The sequence below is a fragment of the Vidua chalybeata genome, chromosome 11, assembly GCF_026979565.1.
Source record: "Vidua chalybeata isolate OUT-0048 chromosome 11, bVidCha1 merged haplotype, whole genome shotgun sequence".
Taxonomy (NCBI): Eukaryota; Metazoa; Chordata; class Aves; order Passeriformes; family Viduidae; genus Vidua; species Vidua chalybeata.
Window position 1 is genome coordinate 6555601 of NC_071540.1, and position 16662 is coordinate 6572262.

The 16662-nt window shown below is 37.6% G+C and overlaps 1 protein-coding gene across 1 annotated transcript in view; it reads right to left on the minus strand.

The window, feature by feature from the left end:
* ZNF536 (zinc finger protein 536) overlaps positions 1-16662 on the minus strand; it is a 184226-nt gene that overhangs the window by 111825 nt on the left and 55739 nt on the right. The window contains exon 3 of the mRNA XM_053953232.1: positions 4174-5754. Coding sequence (XP_053809207.1) covers positions 4174-5754 — 1581 coding nt within the window. The remainder of the gene's footprint in view (positions 1-4173; positions 5755-16662) is intronic.

Sequence of the window (16662 nt, forward strand, 5' to 3'; positions counted from 1 at the left end):
TTGGTTTTGACACCTGTGGCAATAAGCCATTAACAATAACTAAATTCACTATTTAAACATTGGGCTAGAGCACTATAATTATGGGACAATAAAGCTGTAATAATCTGCCACAATTGATCTTCCCCTTGCCCAGCCCTCTTGTCTGCGCTGCAGTTCCACATTTGGAAGGTATTTCAGAAAGTTACAATGCTGAACATTTTAATAATTCTGTGCAATGCTGAAAGCTTTCTGCTGCAAAGGAAACTGAAAGTGCTCAGCCCTTTGCAGGATCAGAACTCCAAAGCTGCTCCCGTGTATCAGTGGGGCCCTGCCCTGTTTTTGTACAGTGAAAGAAGTGATAATGGGGTGGAGCCTGTGCAGGAGAAAACAGCACTAATTGCAGAGGAAAGCAAGCATGAATGGAAGCAAATTAGATTTAGAGACAACATGGAACTAATACTTTTGGACATCATTAAGTGTGGATTCAATAGCACTAACCCATTAAGCAGCCAGCTAACACCCAGGACTGTATCTGCTCAGTAGTTCTGTAGCCCATCAGCTCTCCTTTGAAAGCCTAAGTACTTCCCAAGTAGCAAATGCAAGTAGGGAAATTTTGCTATCTTGGTCACAAAGCAGAGAAATTTAAAGGGGAGGAGAGAGAGAAGGGATATGCTCTTGTCATAAAGGGCCTTGTGCACAAATCACAAGTAAATTAAGGTATTGGAACAGAACGTAGAACATTATTGTGATGAAACTACATGTATGTGGGAAGACAAGCAGAAAAAGAAGAGTATAAATGGAAAGGAAAACAGATCTTTCAAAACTTAAATGCAAAACAGATCTAGAACCTCCAAGCTTAACTTGTCAAATCAGCAAGGGCTGTGAAAGCAGAGTACACAGATGCTCAAGACAGCTACCAAGCCATGGACCTTGGGTCTCCCCTCCCTGTTGGGCTACTTGCTGCCAACCAGCAAGGAAAGACCTGTCATCCTCTTAGGAACTGAGTGCCAGCAACATTAACAAGATCCACTCCTAGGCAGAATCACCTGAGACTCCAAAACCAAGTACAGTTCAGGAGTAACTCTAAAATTATCAATGCTTTTTTTTTTCTTTCTGTTCATTCTGCTGTATAGGGAGAAATATTACAAAAATTCGTGATTTTTTTCTCAGTAGCATTTTGACATGAAAATTTCTTTATTATGCAGTAATTATGGTTCTTTTCTAATTGTGTCTTTCATCCCTGCAGCCTGAAGCATGATAGGAGCATAAATGAATTATGTGTACATCATCAGTCTCTCTCATTCTCCATGACAGGGAAACTGAGGACTGCTTCCATATGTGCAGTGACTTTCTGAAACGATAATGTGAGTTGGTGGCATTCTCCTCTAGAAACAAAACTATTTTTGTGCCAAGATTTTTGCTTAAAAACTGACCTACTATCTTAGGGTAAAATCTGCCATCTAAAAATGATCCACATGGATTGCTGAATACCCCAGCTTGTTTCTAGGCAGCCAGAAATTCAACTCAATTAGCATGGCCATCCAAAGAAGAAATCTCAACTTACTGAAGCTGAAATATTTTATTTCACTTTTATTTCCTCTGTATTCTGACTATGGAAAGAGCTCTCTGAGTGTGCAAGGACTGTTATCAAATGCATCAATGTTTTCTCTTGAGATGTCAACAACACACACATCACCGGCTGTAAAAAGAAACACAAATGCATGGAGTCTCCCCAAACACAAAAGGAACATGAGAATCATGCCCTGAAATCAGATGCTGGAGATGTGTCTCAAGTTTTCTGATCTCCCAGGCAGTGGGAGAGTCAAAAAGAACATGATTTTGGTCATGGGCTTCGTGCAAGAGGAAAGGAAGGAAGGCTAATAAATGAACAGGGTTCTCCTGATTGCTAATCTGCAAGTGCAGAAACATCAGGTGGGACTCCCCACACTAGCATGCACAGATGGAGTGTGATTTCACAGTATAAAATGTCACTGAGAAAATGAAAACTCCCCCAAAACCACTATTTTCAAGTGGGTGGTGTCCCAGCCAATCAAACAAAAAAAAGAGCTACTGACATGGGGCTTGTTCATACTCATCCACTTTTCTGTGGATTATTGAGAAAAAAGAAATAATGTATTTAAATAATCAACCTTTATACTTATGTTCTGCAAACACCAATAGAAAGACAGAAAAGAATTTTAAAAAGCTATTTTTGGAGGGGGGAGACAGAAGGACTCCCACTGCATTTTCGATTAAAAAATGGCTTAAAAAGTAGAACAGAGAAGCTTCTGTTGTTTCTTTTTTTCCTTCATACTTCAAGTCAAATCCATTATCACTGGGCAGAGCTTGTGAAAGGGATATGGTCTTTAAAATCATAGAAACCCAAGCTATCATAAAATGTCTGTTGAATTGATTGGAAGATGAAACAAAAAACTAATGGAAGTAACATGACCTCATTTCAATAATAATATTAGAGGGGTTTTTCTGTTGTTGTTTTAAAAATCTTATGCCTGTGAAAAATATAAAGATCTTTTGCAGAAAGGAGCTAATCTTAGCTTTCAATATTTTTTTAAAGTTCTTTGTTTAGACAGTAATTTTTCTGCTGTATTTTTTTTCTTTTTTGTTAATTGATTTTACTCCACAAATGGAAAAAAATCCAAGTAGAATTTTACCTGCTGTAAATTAAATAAACTATTAACTCTTTTCAATAATGTAAATGCTGATTTCGAAGAATCTGGAAATATTTCCAACTACCTAAATTGCTTCTTAGTGCTCTGAGACACCGAAGTTTACAAGTAAGGCCACAGGGATACTTGGGCAGATATTGGTTAAATGACAGATATGGGCAGATAATGACAATATTGTGAGGTCACAATGCTCTAAGGATACAAGTGAGATAAAATTTGTGTGTAGGTATCAGACTTTTTTTATCAGATCAACTAATACACGTGGAAAAGCAGGGAGGGGCCTGGGGAGGGCTTTGAGCAAGGACACTGCCAGTAAAGTCAGACAAAGCTCCCCCTAACCTTAGGTTAACCAGGGGAACCACTCTTAAGTGCTTGCAGATTGAGGGTTTCATTTTAAATTGTCAGGCTTTAAAACTGTTGATAACGTTTTCTTTTCTTTTTCCTTTTTTTAAACTTGAATACATTTTATTATGTATGTTCAGCTCTGACAATGAGTTTTCTGATTAGTTTGAAGGTTACTTGAACATTACTGAAGTTTTTGTGTCCTTTGCTGACTCTGCTTTTTAAAGTGATACTGTTTTTCAAAGGATTTACACTCTAAAATCTCTTTCAAACAAACACTATGCTGACAAAATAGGAGCTAAATAAGAAAAACAAAATCCTCAATCTCATTTGTTCCAAATAGATTTAACTTTAATTCTTGTAAATATGAGGTGTGTGATATGAGGAATTAAAACTGCAGTCTTGAAAATCAGAGACTAGAAAGGGTAAAAGGTGTTTTTATTTATTTGGAGTGTTATTTTAATTACCTGGAGGCATACTCTTAATTAGGCAAATCACAATTTACACAACTGCTAGTTAGAATAGTGAAAATGGTCAAGGGCAAGTACTGCATGTGTGCCTTTGAACCAAACCAGAAAATTATAATTAAAAAAAAAAAAAAAAAGAAGGGAAAGAAAATAAAAAAAAAATTAAAAAATAAAATCTATTCAACACAGGTAGACACATTCCATGCACTTGGCCTTTGATTTCATTAATGTTTTGGTAACTCAACACACCTCAATCCAAAGAAAGAAATGGGGGGGGGGGGGGCGGGGAAAGAGAGAAAGCAAGGTTTGCTTGGCAAAGCATCCAGTGTTTTTCATGGGGTCGTATATCAAAATACTGAAAAGTTTGCAAGTTACCATGTATATCTTTTAAAACTTTTTCCTCCTTTGAGTACGCTAAAGCAGTAAGTATCCCCTTCCGATGCCACTAGCACAGATAGTCTATATTGCTGCTACTCTAGTTTAAAAAGCAGGTTCTTTCTAAAATCCTGTTTAAGTATGCATGCAGCACTGCTGATTTCAATGGAGTAGACCACATATAGGACAAGAATTTGGCCCACGGGGTTTAACATTTAAAAAAATGTATTACTAACAAACATGACTAAGTATATTTAAAGAGCAGCTTCATGATTCTGCACAAGTGTTTTCTGAAATGGTCTAAAAGAAGGTCTAAAACTTACCACACAAGTCAGGTCTCTTGATACATCCACTAGTTGCTGTGCTACTTGCAAGTCCATTAAAGGCTGCTAAGCCATCAGAGCTGTAAGCTCTTAGGACTGACAACATGTTCATCTGCTTCTCCAGGACCTGCGGACCCTGAACTTGTTCGGGTTTCATCACTTCTTGTGCAGTTTCGTGTGAGGAGAGAAGATTCTGACTGTGCCACTGCTTTTCTGAAGCTTGTGGCAGTGGTGATACGAGCCCTTGTGTGGGTTGTGAGGTGACTGCACTTTGTATATTGTCACCTCCTTCGCTGCTTTCTTTATTTAGGGCAGACAACTGCTTATTCATAATATCTGGTTCTGTGTCAATGTCCTCATCTTCAATGTTTTCTTCCTTGGAAGATTCCATATCCTCAGATGAAGCTATGTCAGAAAGGTCATCAATAGCACTTTTATTTACAGAGTCAGAGAGCAGAATATTTGGGTCATCTTCGGATTGTGTTTTTATTTCGGATTCATTACTGGTGCAAGAATTTTGTGCTCCCGTGCCAATAACACCAGGATAAACACCAAACTGCTTATAGAAGTCTGTTGTAAAATTACAAAAAGTGGATTCCATGTGGCTGGGCCAGGCAGTGCTCTTTTGCTCTCCCAGAGTGTCTTTATTTTGTCCTTGGGTCATTTTCTCAGAAGCTGTGTCCAGCTGGCTCAGCATGTTTGAAACTCCTGCCTCCTTGCTGGACTGCACAGAGGAGGGGAGCAAGCTCACTTTGTTCACCGAGGCTGAAACTTCTCTAGACTGCTCTTTGCTGTTGCCTATGATGTTGTCTTTACGTTTAGCCTTGCCCAAGTGATTGGCTTGGAGGTGCAGAGCCATTAGCTCCATGGATGAAGTTGTAAAGGAACAAAATAAGCAGCCATGCCAAGCAATGTTGTCTTGTACAGTGACAGAGGAACCTGGCAGGGAGGCTGCATCGGGCCTTACCGACAAGTCCAGAGGTTCATATTGCGACTTTTCTGTTTTCCGCTGTGAGGACTTGCTATTTATCTTCTCCTCACCACTGTCTGAGCCCAGAGATTTTGCTGAAAGTGGATCTGAGAGAGTTTTATCCTTCATTTCTTTTTCTTTCTTCAAAGAACTTAGGACAAAGCTGTCCATGAAAGCTTGCAAAGACCCTTGGAAGTTCACACCATTCCCGACCATGTTCTGGTAAGCACGGCCAAGTTCAGAGAAGTGTGTTCCTTTGGAAGATATGTCTGAACCCTTCATATTTTCTGAAGATCCTTCAGATGACAGGCCAACTGCTTGTCCTTGCTGATCTCCAGAAGACAGCATTCCTGACGTCCACTGCTGGGAGACCATGCCACTTCGGAAGTCGATACCAGGAAGCCCCTTGAAGGCTCCTCTCAGAATGTCTGGTCTAATAAACACAGAACTTTTACTTGGTGTCTCATCCTTGTGTTCCTGACTTGCACTCTGCCCAGAGAGTGGTCCTGCTCCGTTCTGTCGCTCCCGATGGTGCCGTTCCAGGTGGTATTTGAGGGATGCAGACTGAGTACCAGCATAGTCACAATGTGGACACTTGTAAGGCTTCTCACCTATAGGTGTGGACAAAGAGGAAAATATAAAGAGAGTTAACTGTACTTTGGGCTATGGATGAGTGGAGAAATTAAAAAATCAGCATTAGCTGCTTAAAAACAAGATCTTGGTACTAATAATTCATTTCTTAAAAAGAAACACCTTTAATCGAAGACTAATTCTTAAACTATTTCTAAAATGAGTTTCTAGAATGTGGGGCTATTCAGGAATGACATGGTATCTACACACAATTAGCCATCCTTTTCTTACTCTAACATGTAGAAAACTGTTGTAGAATTAAAAGCTATGATTATGAAAATGAAGCATAACAATTTCAACCACAGTAATCATTAAAAGTACAAGTTTAAAAAAAGGGGAGACAAAGAATGTAACAAATGGATAGTTGCAATATTTTGTGTATACAATTGCTCTAAAATTTGTTTAAATTATGCACATGGAAACCATTTTTAAACCTAAAAATTTTATGGCACTGTTACGCAAGACTGAAATGAATGATTTAAGTCTTGCTCTGCAGTAAATCATGGATATAATTAGCAAATGGCATACTGCACAAGTAATTTATCATTATTTGGAGGGCACCATTCCAGAAGGATTCAAAGATCTGCAGACCTACTGCATTGTTTCTAAATAAAGAACTATAAATACAGATTCTATAAAATATTAATATCATTACACTACGTAATGATTGCAGCATATAAGAACATATAGTTAAAATAAAAAGTAGTCTGTAAAAAAGAAATTGAGTAATAAAAAGTACAAAATATATTTAGTTTCTGTATTTGAAATTAGTATTATCTACTGGTTTTTGCAGCCCTTTAATTTTGTACTAATGACATTTCTAAGGCTCAAGTAGTAAAATGTGTAATTTACCTACCATAAGCACTTTTCTAGGTTTGGCTTGAATGGAGTTTTAAAACATATAAGATGATTTCCATGAATTAAGTAAATATTTGAAGCCCACACTAAACTTTTATTATTCTTCCTATACTTTCAAAGAGGCAGAAGATTTTACACATATAATAAATATTCACATATAGTCATAACGATATATCTGAAAAGAATGTACATCTAAGCGAAGGTATCTCTAAATTTTTGCAGAGCATTGTTAGCAATGCAAAATTCTTTTAGAAGAAAATGTATGGAAATCCTCTCTAAAAGTGACAGAAATCTAAAAGACCTGCAAGCTGTCAATACTGGCAATTGTTTCTATGAGGGAGTTCTGCAAGAAGAAAAAACTGTTTTTTCTAGGTAGCTTTTTTTTCCTAAGTGATACAAAAGACAAAGGCAAGCCTCTCCAAATGGTATAATGGAAACATTTGTTTTGAAAACTTCCTCCACAGTAAAAATGCTGTATAATATTATGTAGTTCACCAAACCAGCTGGAAAGTTATCTGCTTTCAAATAACCTCAAAATCTGCTAAAAACAAAATTGAAAAGCTTTCAAACTTCCGTTATTTAAGCTAGAAGCTCAATTGAAGGGCTGGTAAATGCTTGGGAAGCTGCTCCTCTCAGTGATGGCAGGAATTTGCTAATGAGAGGCGAGCCCAGAACACTCCCATGGCCACGGAGGGCTGCAGGAGAGCTCACAGACAGGAACAGGGGCTGGATCCGTGCTGCAGTCCAGCCAGGGCTGAAGCACCTTACCAGCAGTGGAAATTCTAAATCCATAACGTAATCCTAAAGCTAAATGGTGAGACGTGAGAGCTTTATATCAAACCACATCAATCGACCTTTTTAGAAGAGAAAAGCTCAGAACCTCAAACAAGAGGTGCTCAGCAGAGGGAGAGGTAGTAATTAGCATGGTTCATGCTTTAGGCCTCAATCCACACAGCTTAACAGAAGAAATCAGATTTAAACATTTCAATGAAATTTCTGAATCTTTCTCAATCACCTAATTAAGCTCTGGTGCTTCACCAACGAGGAGCAGGGGTTGTGTTTAGTGGGAGTTGTGCAAAAACAAACAGTTCCTACTGAGCCACAAACCTGAGACAGAACACACCTGTCTGGGCTTCCCTGGTCCCAGCTGGGTACCTGAGCATGCACACACTCATCACAGGCCTGTGAGAGGAGGGACAAGAGGACAGAAGACACTGGCTGTCTATTTGTTTGCATTTCTGCAGGGCTGTTTGGGAGTGTGCAAACTCTGCCAGCTGTGCTGCCAGTCAGAACAGGGCCAGACAGTGATGCTGGGTTTACAGCATCACTGTAGTATTTTTGGAGCTGCTTTCAGTTCTGATGTTTGTCCCACCAGTTACTGTCAGCAGCCTCTAGTGACTTCTGACACAACTTAAGTACTTCAGGTGTTGCCTAAGACATACTGAGACTGGTGAAAAGTGCCAGACTCTACAGGGTTAAATGTTCTCACTTTTGAATTTTCACTCCTCTTAATTGAAAAGCTCTTCCTCAGCATCCCCTATGCCTTTATGGAAAACTTTAACACAATTATATTGAGCACTTCCTTTTATTCTAATGATAGTTCAGTGTATTTGCATTGCACATCAAGTGGCACCATCAAAAAGTGTGTCTCAGCATTGCAGGCACTACATCAACTGCTGGAGAACTATTGCAGGGAGAAGGAGAAATTTGTAATATAGTCTGTAGTGATGTTGCTAAAAACATGCAGAAACTGCTTAAAGCAGTATGAATATGTAAGAATAGGTACAAGTAAGTTTAAAATGTTAACTAGAAAAAATGCTAGTTCTGTTTTGTACTTCTAAAATACCTTCAGTCTAAAGCCCTGGGCACAACATAGTCTTACTCTGAATTGCTAAGCCTTGAAGACATTCCATTTTCTGCTCTAAGGCCTCTCCACAGAGTGAGCTTCTGCAGAGGAGATCTGCACACAGCTCGCCACCAATGCCATGAGCATTGGACTGAAAGAAGACACTGACTGAGACAGTGTGATAAAAAGTTCAAATCTCTCCCAGCCTTGGTGTGCTGCCTCTGTGGTGCACCCACCCCTCACATGGCTAGAAATGAGATCTAAAGCTGAAGGTCTGAAATTGAACTCAACATGTAGCAACACACTGTGCCACCTTTGCAATACAGGACTGGCCAAACAGCATTGTTCAAAGGGAGCTATTCAAAACCTCGCTGTTCTCTGCCAGATCCAAATATTGGCAGTGGTTAGTCTATTTCAAAGCAGTCTTAAATGCTGCTATTTCAAGGGCAGGCATTGGGAGAAGGGAGTAGGATGGAGTCAATCATCTTTGAATCTTTTTAATTTAGTCTGTCAGTATTTCCTAAATTCAGTAATTGTACAGTTATTTAGATGCTACTTCATCCATTCAAATTAATAACCAGCTACACCCTGTGTAAGACCCTGCACAAATGACAAAACAGAGTTATAAGCTGCTGTGGGAAAAATCCCAGTCTAACCTCAATCCAAGCCAGTTTCAATGGAAAACCCAAAGGACCACTAATTTTCAGGATTCTATCAGCAAATGGAGTAGTACATGTCCAAAGAACACTGCAGGGGACAAGGGAGGTATGCTATGATTCTTGTTAGAAGACAACCTGTTTGTGTCTCATACTTTGAGGAAAGGTTTCAGAGAATTCATCCTAGTGTAATGACTACCCTGGTATTATTGCCAAGAGCAGTGTCTGGATGAGTTATTTAACGCTTAATATCAGTTCACATAAATTAACGTTGCCATGTAGGAGTGAGGGAACATGACTTTTTCAAAATAATTTTCTGCATTTCATATCCAAGAGTCATTTTTCATTGTTCACAAAGGCAATGGCCACCCTGAATTTGCTAATTCTCTGTTGCAGGCTCTGTTTTCATGCCTGCAAACTTTTTCACAATAGAGTAGGATGAGAGAATATTCCAGCATGTACAAGTAACAAAACCAAAAAATCTTATAGGGAGTTCCTTATCTGGGCAGCATAATCACAGTTCTGATCTACCTACTGTTCTGGTTTACAAGACACAAGATATCTCAGAGGAACTATTTTATATCAGGATAAAGTAAAACAATAAAAATTCAATGCTGCTTGTAAAATCTGCACAAAACCTTGGTAGATAACTGGAAACAGACATGTTGCCCAGTAGAAACAGGTCTATTTGTATAGCAGGTTTATAAACTACCCAGCTGTATGACCTATGCAGGAGATCCCCAGTCCTGCTCAGAGCACAATCTGACCCTATTGGTCAGGAGAACCATCTGCTATGGGCTGTGCAAGGAGACCACAGCCAGATTATAACTAGATTTGCAGATTTTAAGGCCAGAAGGGAAAATTATGATCATCTAGTCTTACCTGTTCTACAACACAAGCCAAAGATCCTCACACGATAATTCCAGCATCAGAGCGTAAATACATTTTGAAACAAAACTTACTTGCTTTAGTTTCAACAATGGCAGTGAATAAGACTCCAACATTTCTCTAGGTAAACTGTTTGACTGATTAAGTATTTTTACTGCTCAAAATGTGTGCCTTATTTCTAGCTTGAATTTGTCCAGTGTTCCTACTACTGAACATTGCTACATTTTTCCCTGTTAGATTGAACAGATTTTTTTTTTAATTAAAAAGTCTATTTCCCGAGAAAGGTATTTGTAGACAGAAAAACAATCACTTCTTCACTTTCTCTCATCCTTGAGTGAAACATCCTTCCCAATTTTTCAGTGTCCTTTTAAATTATGGGTACCCACTAAAGCTTTGATGAAATTTCAACTTGATAGCAATTTTATACAGTCCAAGACTGTGTTTACATCCATAGATTTAGCAATCAACTAACAGCTCATATTCTGTTGCTTCTCTATCACAGTCCCAGGCCCAGTTCATCACCGCCTCTGGTATTTTTTCCTTTACATGTTGCTGATTTAAAATTCATATTGTTGAAAAGAGCCCACTTGACTAAGTGACTAATCAGGGCCTCCCCATGATTTTTAGCATCTTACCATTTTTGTGCCATTGGTAAATTTTATCAACAGTGATTTTTATATAGTCTTCCAAATAATGACGAAATACCAAATAAATGGAGCTAAAAGCGCTGCTGTGGAACTGAGAGTTTATGGGCCATTTCATCTCTGTATACTGATTTTGGAGGGATTTTTTTTGCTGTTGTTGTTTTTGGGTTCTTGCTGGGGGGATTTTCACATAGAACAGGCTACTTTTATGAGAAGGAACTTGATAAAACTGCCTTTCATAAAATAAAATTGAAATAAATATGCTACCAGTTTTCAATTAGTTAACCAGTTCATTCTGTAATTTTACCCCAAACTTTTGTCACAGTAGTCCTAATTTCAAGGTCTTAATATTCTTTCTTTTGGGAAATACAAGAATAGCCAGAGCTTTTTTTACCACTATAAGTGCTCTGGATCTTGCTCTGTGTTCCAAGGCAGTTTTTGGGCATTTTTTTCAATGAACTTAAATGATTTGGAGAGCTCTTCAGCCAGGGTTTTAAAGATTTTATCTAAAAGTTATCCAGTCTCATTCACTCTAAAAAATATTAAAATGCAGTGGGCTACAGCATAACAGCCTCATTACTTAATGGGAGCATTATTGTGTCGTTGGAAAATGCTCATGAAAACCATCATGCTTCTTTCTGAAAACAGAGCAGAAGAGTATTTAGTCTTCTATACCATGGTTGATAATTTCTTATCCATTCTTGTCCAGTATTAGCAAGATAGCAATTGTTTGGCCTGCCAGATCCACAGAATTTTATTCCATTTTCCATAACCCCCATAGACACATACATGTTTTTACTATAGCTTTTAGTTTCCCTTATCAAATTTCTTTACTTCTATTTATTTAAACTTAGTGCTGTGAGCTTCTTTATTCATTTTTCATCTTTAACATTTAGCCTCTTAACAATCTGTCCTGCACCCCACACTCCCTTTCCCCAGTGAATGCTCCCCTCTCCCTTTTAAATAAGATTTTATGGGTTGTCTGTGGATTGTGCCCTTCTGCTCCTCGTGGTGCTGCTCCTCAGTACAGTGACAGCTTTGCACCAGGGCAAGAACCCCAAACACTTGGCAGCCCCATTTGCAGTGGGGCTGTGACAGTCACTTGGGGACAACGTATGTTGCAATTTGACCCCACACATTTCTTTACAAGCTACAGTTTGCTTTCATGCAAAGCAAATGAAATCAAACATCTTATAATTCCAGAGAATACTACTTAATGAAAATATTGAAAACATTTTCCAGCATTTTTTATTTTACCATTGAAACAGTTATTGATAACCTATTTTATCCATTGTGCAGTAGATATTTTAGAAATGAATTGCTGTATGGTTTAATTAGTTCATTATTATGCCTATTCTTACACAGTAATTTCTTTTATCATTCTAATCATTCACTTCACACTTTTTAAACCAAATGGAATATCAAAGGTTCTGTAGGATTATTTTTGGATCCTGCACATGTTTCACCACACAATTAATCTGTTTGTCAGAAATACTAGTTAACTTCTTCTCTTTACTACTTTCCTCTACTAGTCATTTTTCTCTATTATATAAGAGTAAACTACCTGTAAAAGGACAGAATTTGGATGGTTTTACTCATTTTATTAAATATTTTTCATTTGTGCACTCACCACCACTATAAAATATTTTAATTTTTATAAACTTTTATAATTGAATATTTTCCTTTATTTATATCTCATCTGCAATATTTATTTAGTCTTTTTACATGTCTTTACTTAGTTAAAATGCAGAGAGATAAATACGGCTGTTACTTTGCAGGGAAGATTCAGTACATTAATATAAACTGTACACAATTCCCCCAAAGCATATATATACGTTGTAAACCTGAAGACTTTTTACACAGCTGCTTATTGCTAAACAGTGCCTTGTCCAGAAGGGGACAATCTGTGTCTCTAATTGCTGTCACTGAAGCTGAGATTCATTATGTGACTTTCCCATTAAAATGTGAGCATTAATTTGTATAATGAAATATCACCCACTGCAGTGTTCATTAGCCATGCCCTACTGTATACTGCACATTGTTAGCTACCTAGAAACTGTAGTTAATTTCACTAATGGATATTTCCCTACTTAGTGTTTGGTAGGAAATTTATACTGTAACATTACCTCTTAAACTTTTAAGGAAATTTAAATTCAATCAATTATTTTCAACAAAAGTTTGGGATGTCATTAAGACAGGAGAAAAGGCATGCTGTACAATGTTAAGGATGGGAAATCTGGAGGAATCTAGAGAAATGAAAAGTCCTTTTAGTTCATCTTAGAAATGTAAGAATAAAGGATGTTCAATACCAAAATTGTCTCCTCTTGGAGCACACATACCCATTTTCCTTAATTATTCATATTGCTCATCCCACTACAAGCGCCTTCAGAGAATGGCAACAGGCAGTCTTTTTTTAGGAAGGAAATGTGAATTGAATTCATTTAAAACAGCACCATTTTTACTGTATTTCATCAGTTCATCTAAGCATGGTTTAAAATTGGCTAGTCACATTTCCAAGGGAAAATGCAGCAACACTGTAAATGCATATAATACATCTAATATATGCTAGATGTGTGTCACACGTATCGTAGCAGACTCTCAGTCAATGGATACAGCCCTGGCAAGTTTTTTCTTCCTATTCATCTCTTTCTTAGATTCCTTCTGTTTAGCACAATCCAAACCATCTTTCCTTTGCTCATGCACATAATCCTTTTTTCTTTACTCAAGGGATTTAATTTTGTCCATCATACTGGGAATATACCTGAGCATCTAATAACAGCACAAACCCAAACTGGTCTATATCTGCAGTGCCTTCTGAGGGCTAATGTGAGGTGCAAAGAAGTGCTAGAGCCACTTTGAAACCAGCTCCTACATAATGTGTCTCCTGTCAAAGGCAGGACATAAGAAATTTTAATGTCTTACATTTAACTGTTTCTGCACAGTCCAAAGGTCAAGGCATGCCATGTAAAACCCACAGCACTTATTGTGTTTCAGGGGGGTTGAAAGTGCTCAGGAACATAAAGGGGATGCTCAGCTCTTTGAACGAAGGGACCTTAAGTTGCTGCCTCCAGTGGGGCAAAATGACAATTCTAGAAGCAGCTGCATATGGCACATTGTAGGTCTGAGATACTCTAATGGTTTCCTTTTTTACAAAAAGCTGAGCATCTCTAATCTTTTTGTGTTATGGCCTTCTCAGCTGCATGAGAAGCTGTTATGTATTTTATAGCAAGGGGGCTGGCTCCCAGAGTGGGCAGACCTCCCACCTGCCTGCCAGGCACTGCTGTGCACAGACACACTCTGCCCCTGTCCCTGCCTCTCCTCCCAGAGAGTTTGTGTGAGCTGGGAGGGCAGCACAGCCCATCTCTGGCCACTGCTCAGCACCAAGAACTCATCTAAGAGGGCATGCAGAGATCTGTCTATCCTCTCTGACTCAAGGCTTACAAGTATTTTGGCCTGCAAATCCTTCCTCTCTCCATTTAGGGCTGTCCCGGGGAATTGTCTCACTCATCAACTGTTTTTAGAGCAAGAAAGAGGAGAAACTGATTTCACATAATTATGCCCTTTTCCTCTTGCCACATGGGAACAATCAGAAATCATATTTTACTATCTTCCCCTTAAAGCTCTTCCTGCCTGAATATCCCTGAGCTAGATAAGAAAAATCCTCTACAGTTGTGTTGGGACAAAACTGAGTATGCTAAATAAAACCTTGATTTGTTTGGTTTTTTTTTTTCCTTTTTTTTTTTTTTTTTTTACCTTCACAGGCTTATTATGTGATAGCAAACTACACAGAAACCAGGGCTCAGTGTCGAGTAGGTTGCAACCATGAAATATCCGACAGAAAAAGAAGCAACCCAAGCCACTGGCTAATTCTTCAAAAACAGAGCACAGCTTCTTCCTCTTGTGCAAGATCAAGCTGCTTCTCCAGCTTTTTTGGGCCAATTGCCACAGAAGCACCTCCTGGCTGGATCAGACTTTGGGTCTGCTCTTGGCATGAGTACCAAACCAACCCAGTCGTGTGCCTCCAAACACACAGATGTTCGAAGGAACCTGACTTCTGCTGAACTGCTTGAGCTCATCTCTAACAAACAGGTGCTGTGAGAACAAGAACAGTAATTGAGTTAATGTAGTGGAGAAATACAGTAAAGTGTTTTTTATCAGTCAGTTATATGATCCAGGCATATAATAAAGACAGAGTGTGACATAAAAAGCAGGAAACTGTCCCTGAGAAGTATGAGCTAACCAATATTTGTTTAAAAACTGGTATCTATTACATCATTTCCACTTACTGCAAAGCAACTTAATTTTTATTTAATAACTCTAGTAATATGCCAATTTACATTTTTATATTATTTATTAGAATTATTTCCAATATGTAAAACATTGCTTCACTTAAACATACTCTTGTCATTATTTACAAATACTTTGTTCTCAACCTAATGGAAATTGATCTTTACCTATTTTAAAATTATAATGATTTTTAAATACATTGTAAATGTTGTTTCCATAGTTTCTTTAAGAAAATGTTTTATATTATACAGTTTATTTTTTTCTTGTTTTAATTTTCTTTAGTGAGTATTAATATGCAATTTTTATGGAATATTTCCATTGTAATTAATTTACTTTCCATTAGTTCTAAGGCACAAATACCGAGTGTATAATCACTGCCATGTTTAACATAAGAACAAAGTGCTCACTATATAGTAAAACAAAATGAAGAGATGGGTAACCTCATGTAACTTTGAAGAATTTCTTTTCCCTCTCAAATACTAAAAATGTCAAACTCTTTAACCTCCAGAGTTACAAGATTATTTTCCAATAAAATAACTACAATTTACTTTTACTACATTGGAAATCACACAAATAGGGTTTTCACCGGATTTCTTCTCCCCTCCCACCAAAGCTCAGCACACAGAGAAGAATATTCTTGCCCTAAGTAGTTTGCAATCCAATCAGACAAAAATACATTAGGGTGCCAAATTTTAAATTTCAGTGAGGTATACTCCTACTCCACAATGCAAAGAAAGAATGGAAATACAGTGAACAAATTTGCCCATTTCAAAAATGATATTTTTTCCTTTAAATAATTTTAATTTTCTATTTTTCAAAATCAGGCCTCACATTCATAAACCCAACATTAAGTATTATGCACACACACATAGGACAAACATCACTGCTGATATTAGGAAGGGAGGGAAATATTGCTTATCTGGTATTTCAGTGAAATAAAAATTAAAAGTGAAGATTTTCAAGCAGGAGGTATAATTGGAATGTATTTCTTCATGCAATTATTTTACCTTCATATTAGGAAAGTAGCAGTAAAATTCTGAAATTAAATTAAAATTGTTTAAAAAGAAAATTAAAATTATTACATCTGTTTCCACAAAGAAATATCCCAAATCTCAAGTTTTAAATACTCTCCCAGAGCCTACCATGACAATTAACACTGGGAAGAAAACAGGATCCTATCGACCATATACAGAATTTCAAATTATGTCAACAAGACCTGAGGATTATAACATTTTATGTCAGAATTTAATTATGGATAAAGTCTTCTTGAACACATACTGTGCCTCTACCTGGACCTTGCCATGCACATATGTACTTTCAAGCAAATGAAATATTAAAATTTGAATGGAGTCACTAGAACTAACTAGTATTGAGGGCAGTCCTCCCAGTGAGAGAAATACCAAAACAAAGTGAACATCCAGCCCAGTAGCAAATCTCTGTAGGGTAAAATGCAGTGATTGTTACTGAAATAAAATATGGGAAATTTTACCATGGTGCAAAGCATGATAAGTTTTATTACTTACAAGTACTAATTCGTGTGAGTTCTAGTGGGGAGAAAAAAAAGCAGATCCGTGAAGCTGATGCATTCATATGAACAGTGAGAGGTTAAAAATGAGCATGCTAAATGGAACAAAAATAGTAACTGAGAAAAACATACAGAATCCCTAAGCAGATGCTAAGGAAGGCCTTTGAAGCAGTTAGTATAACTAA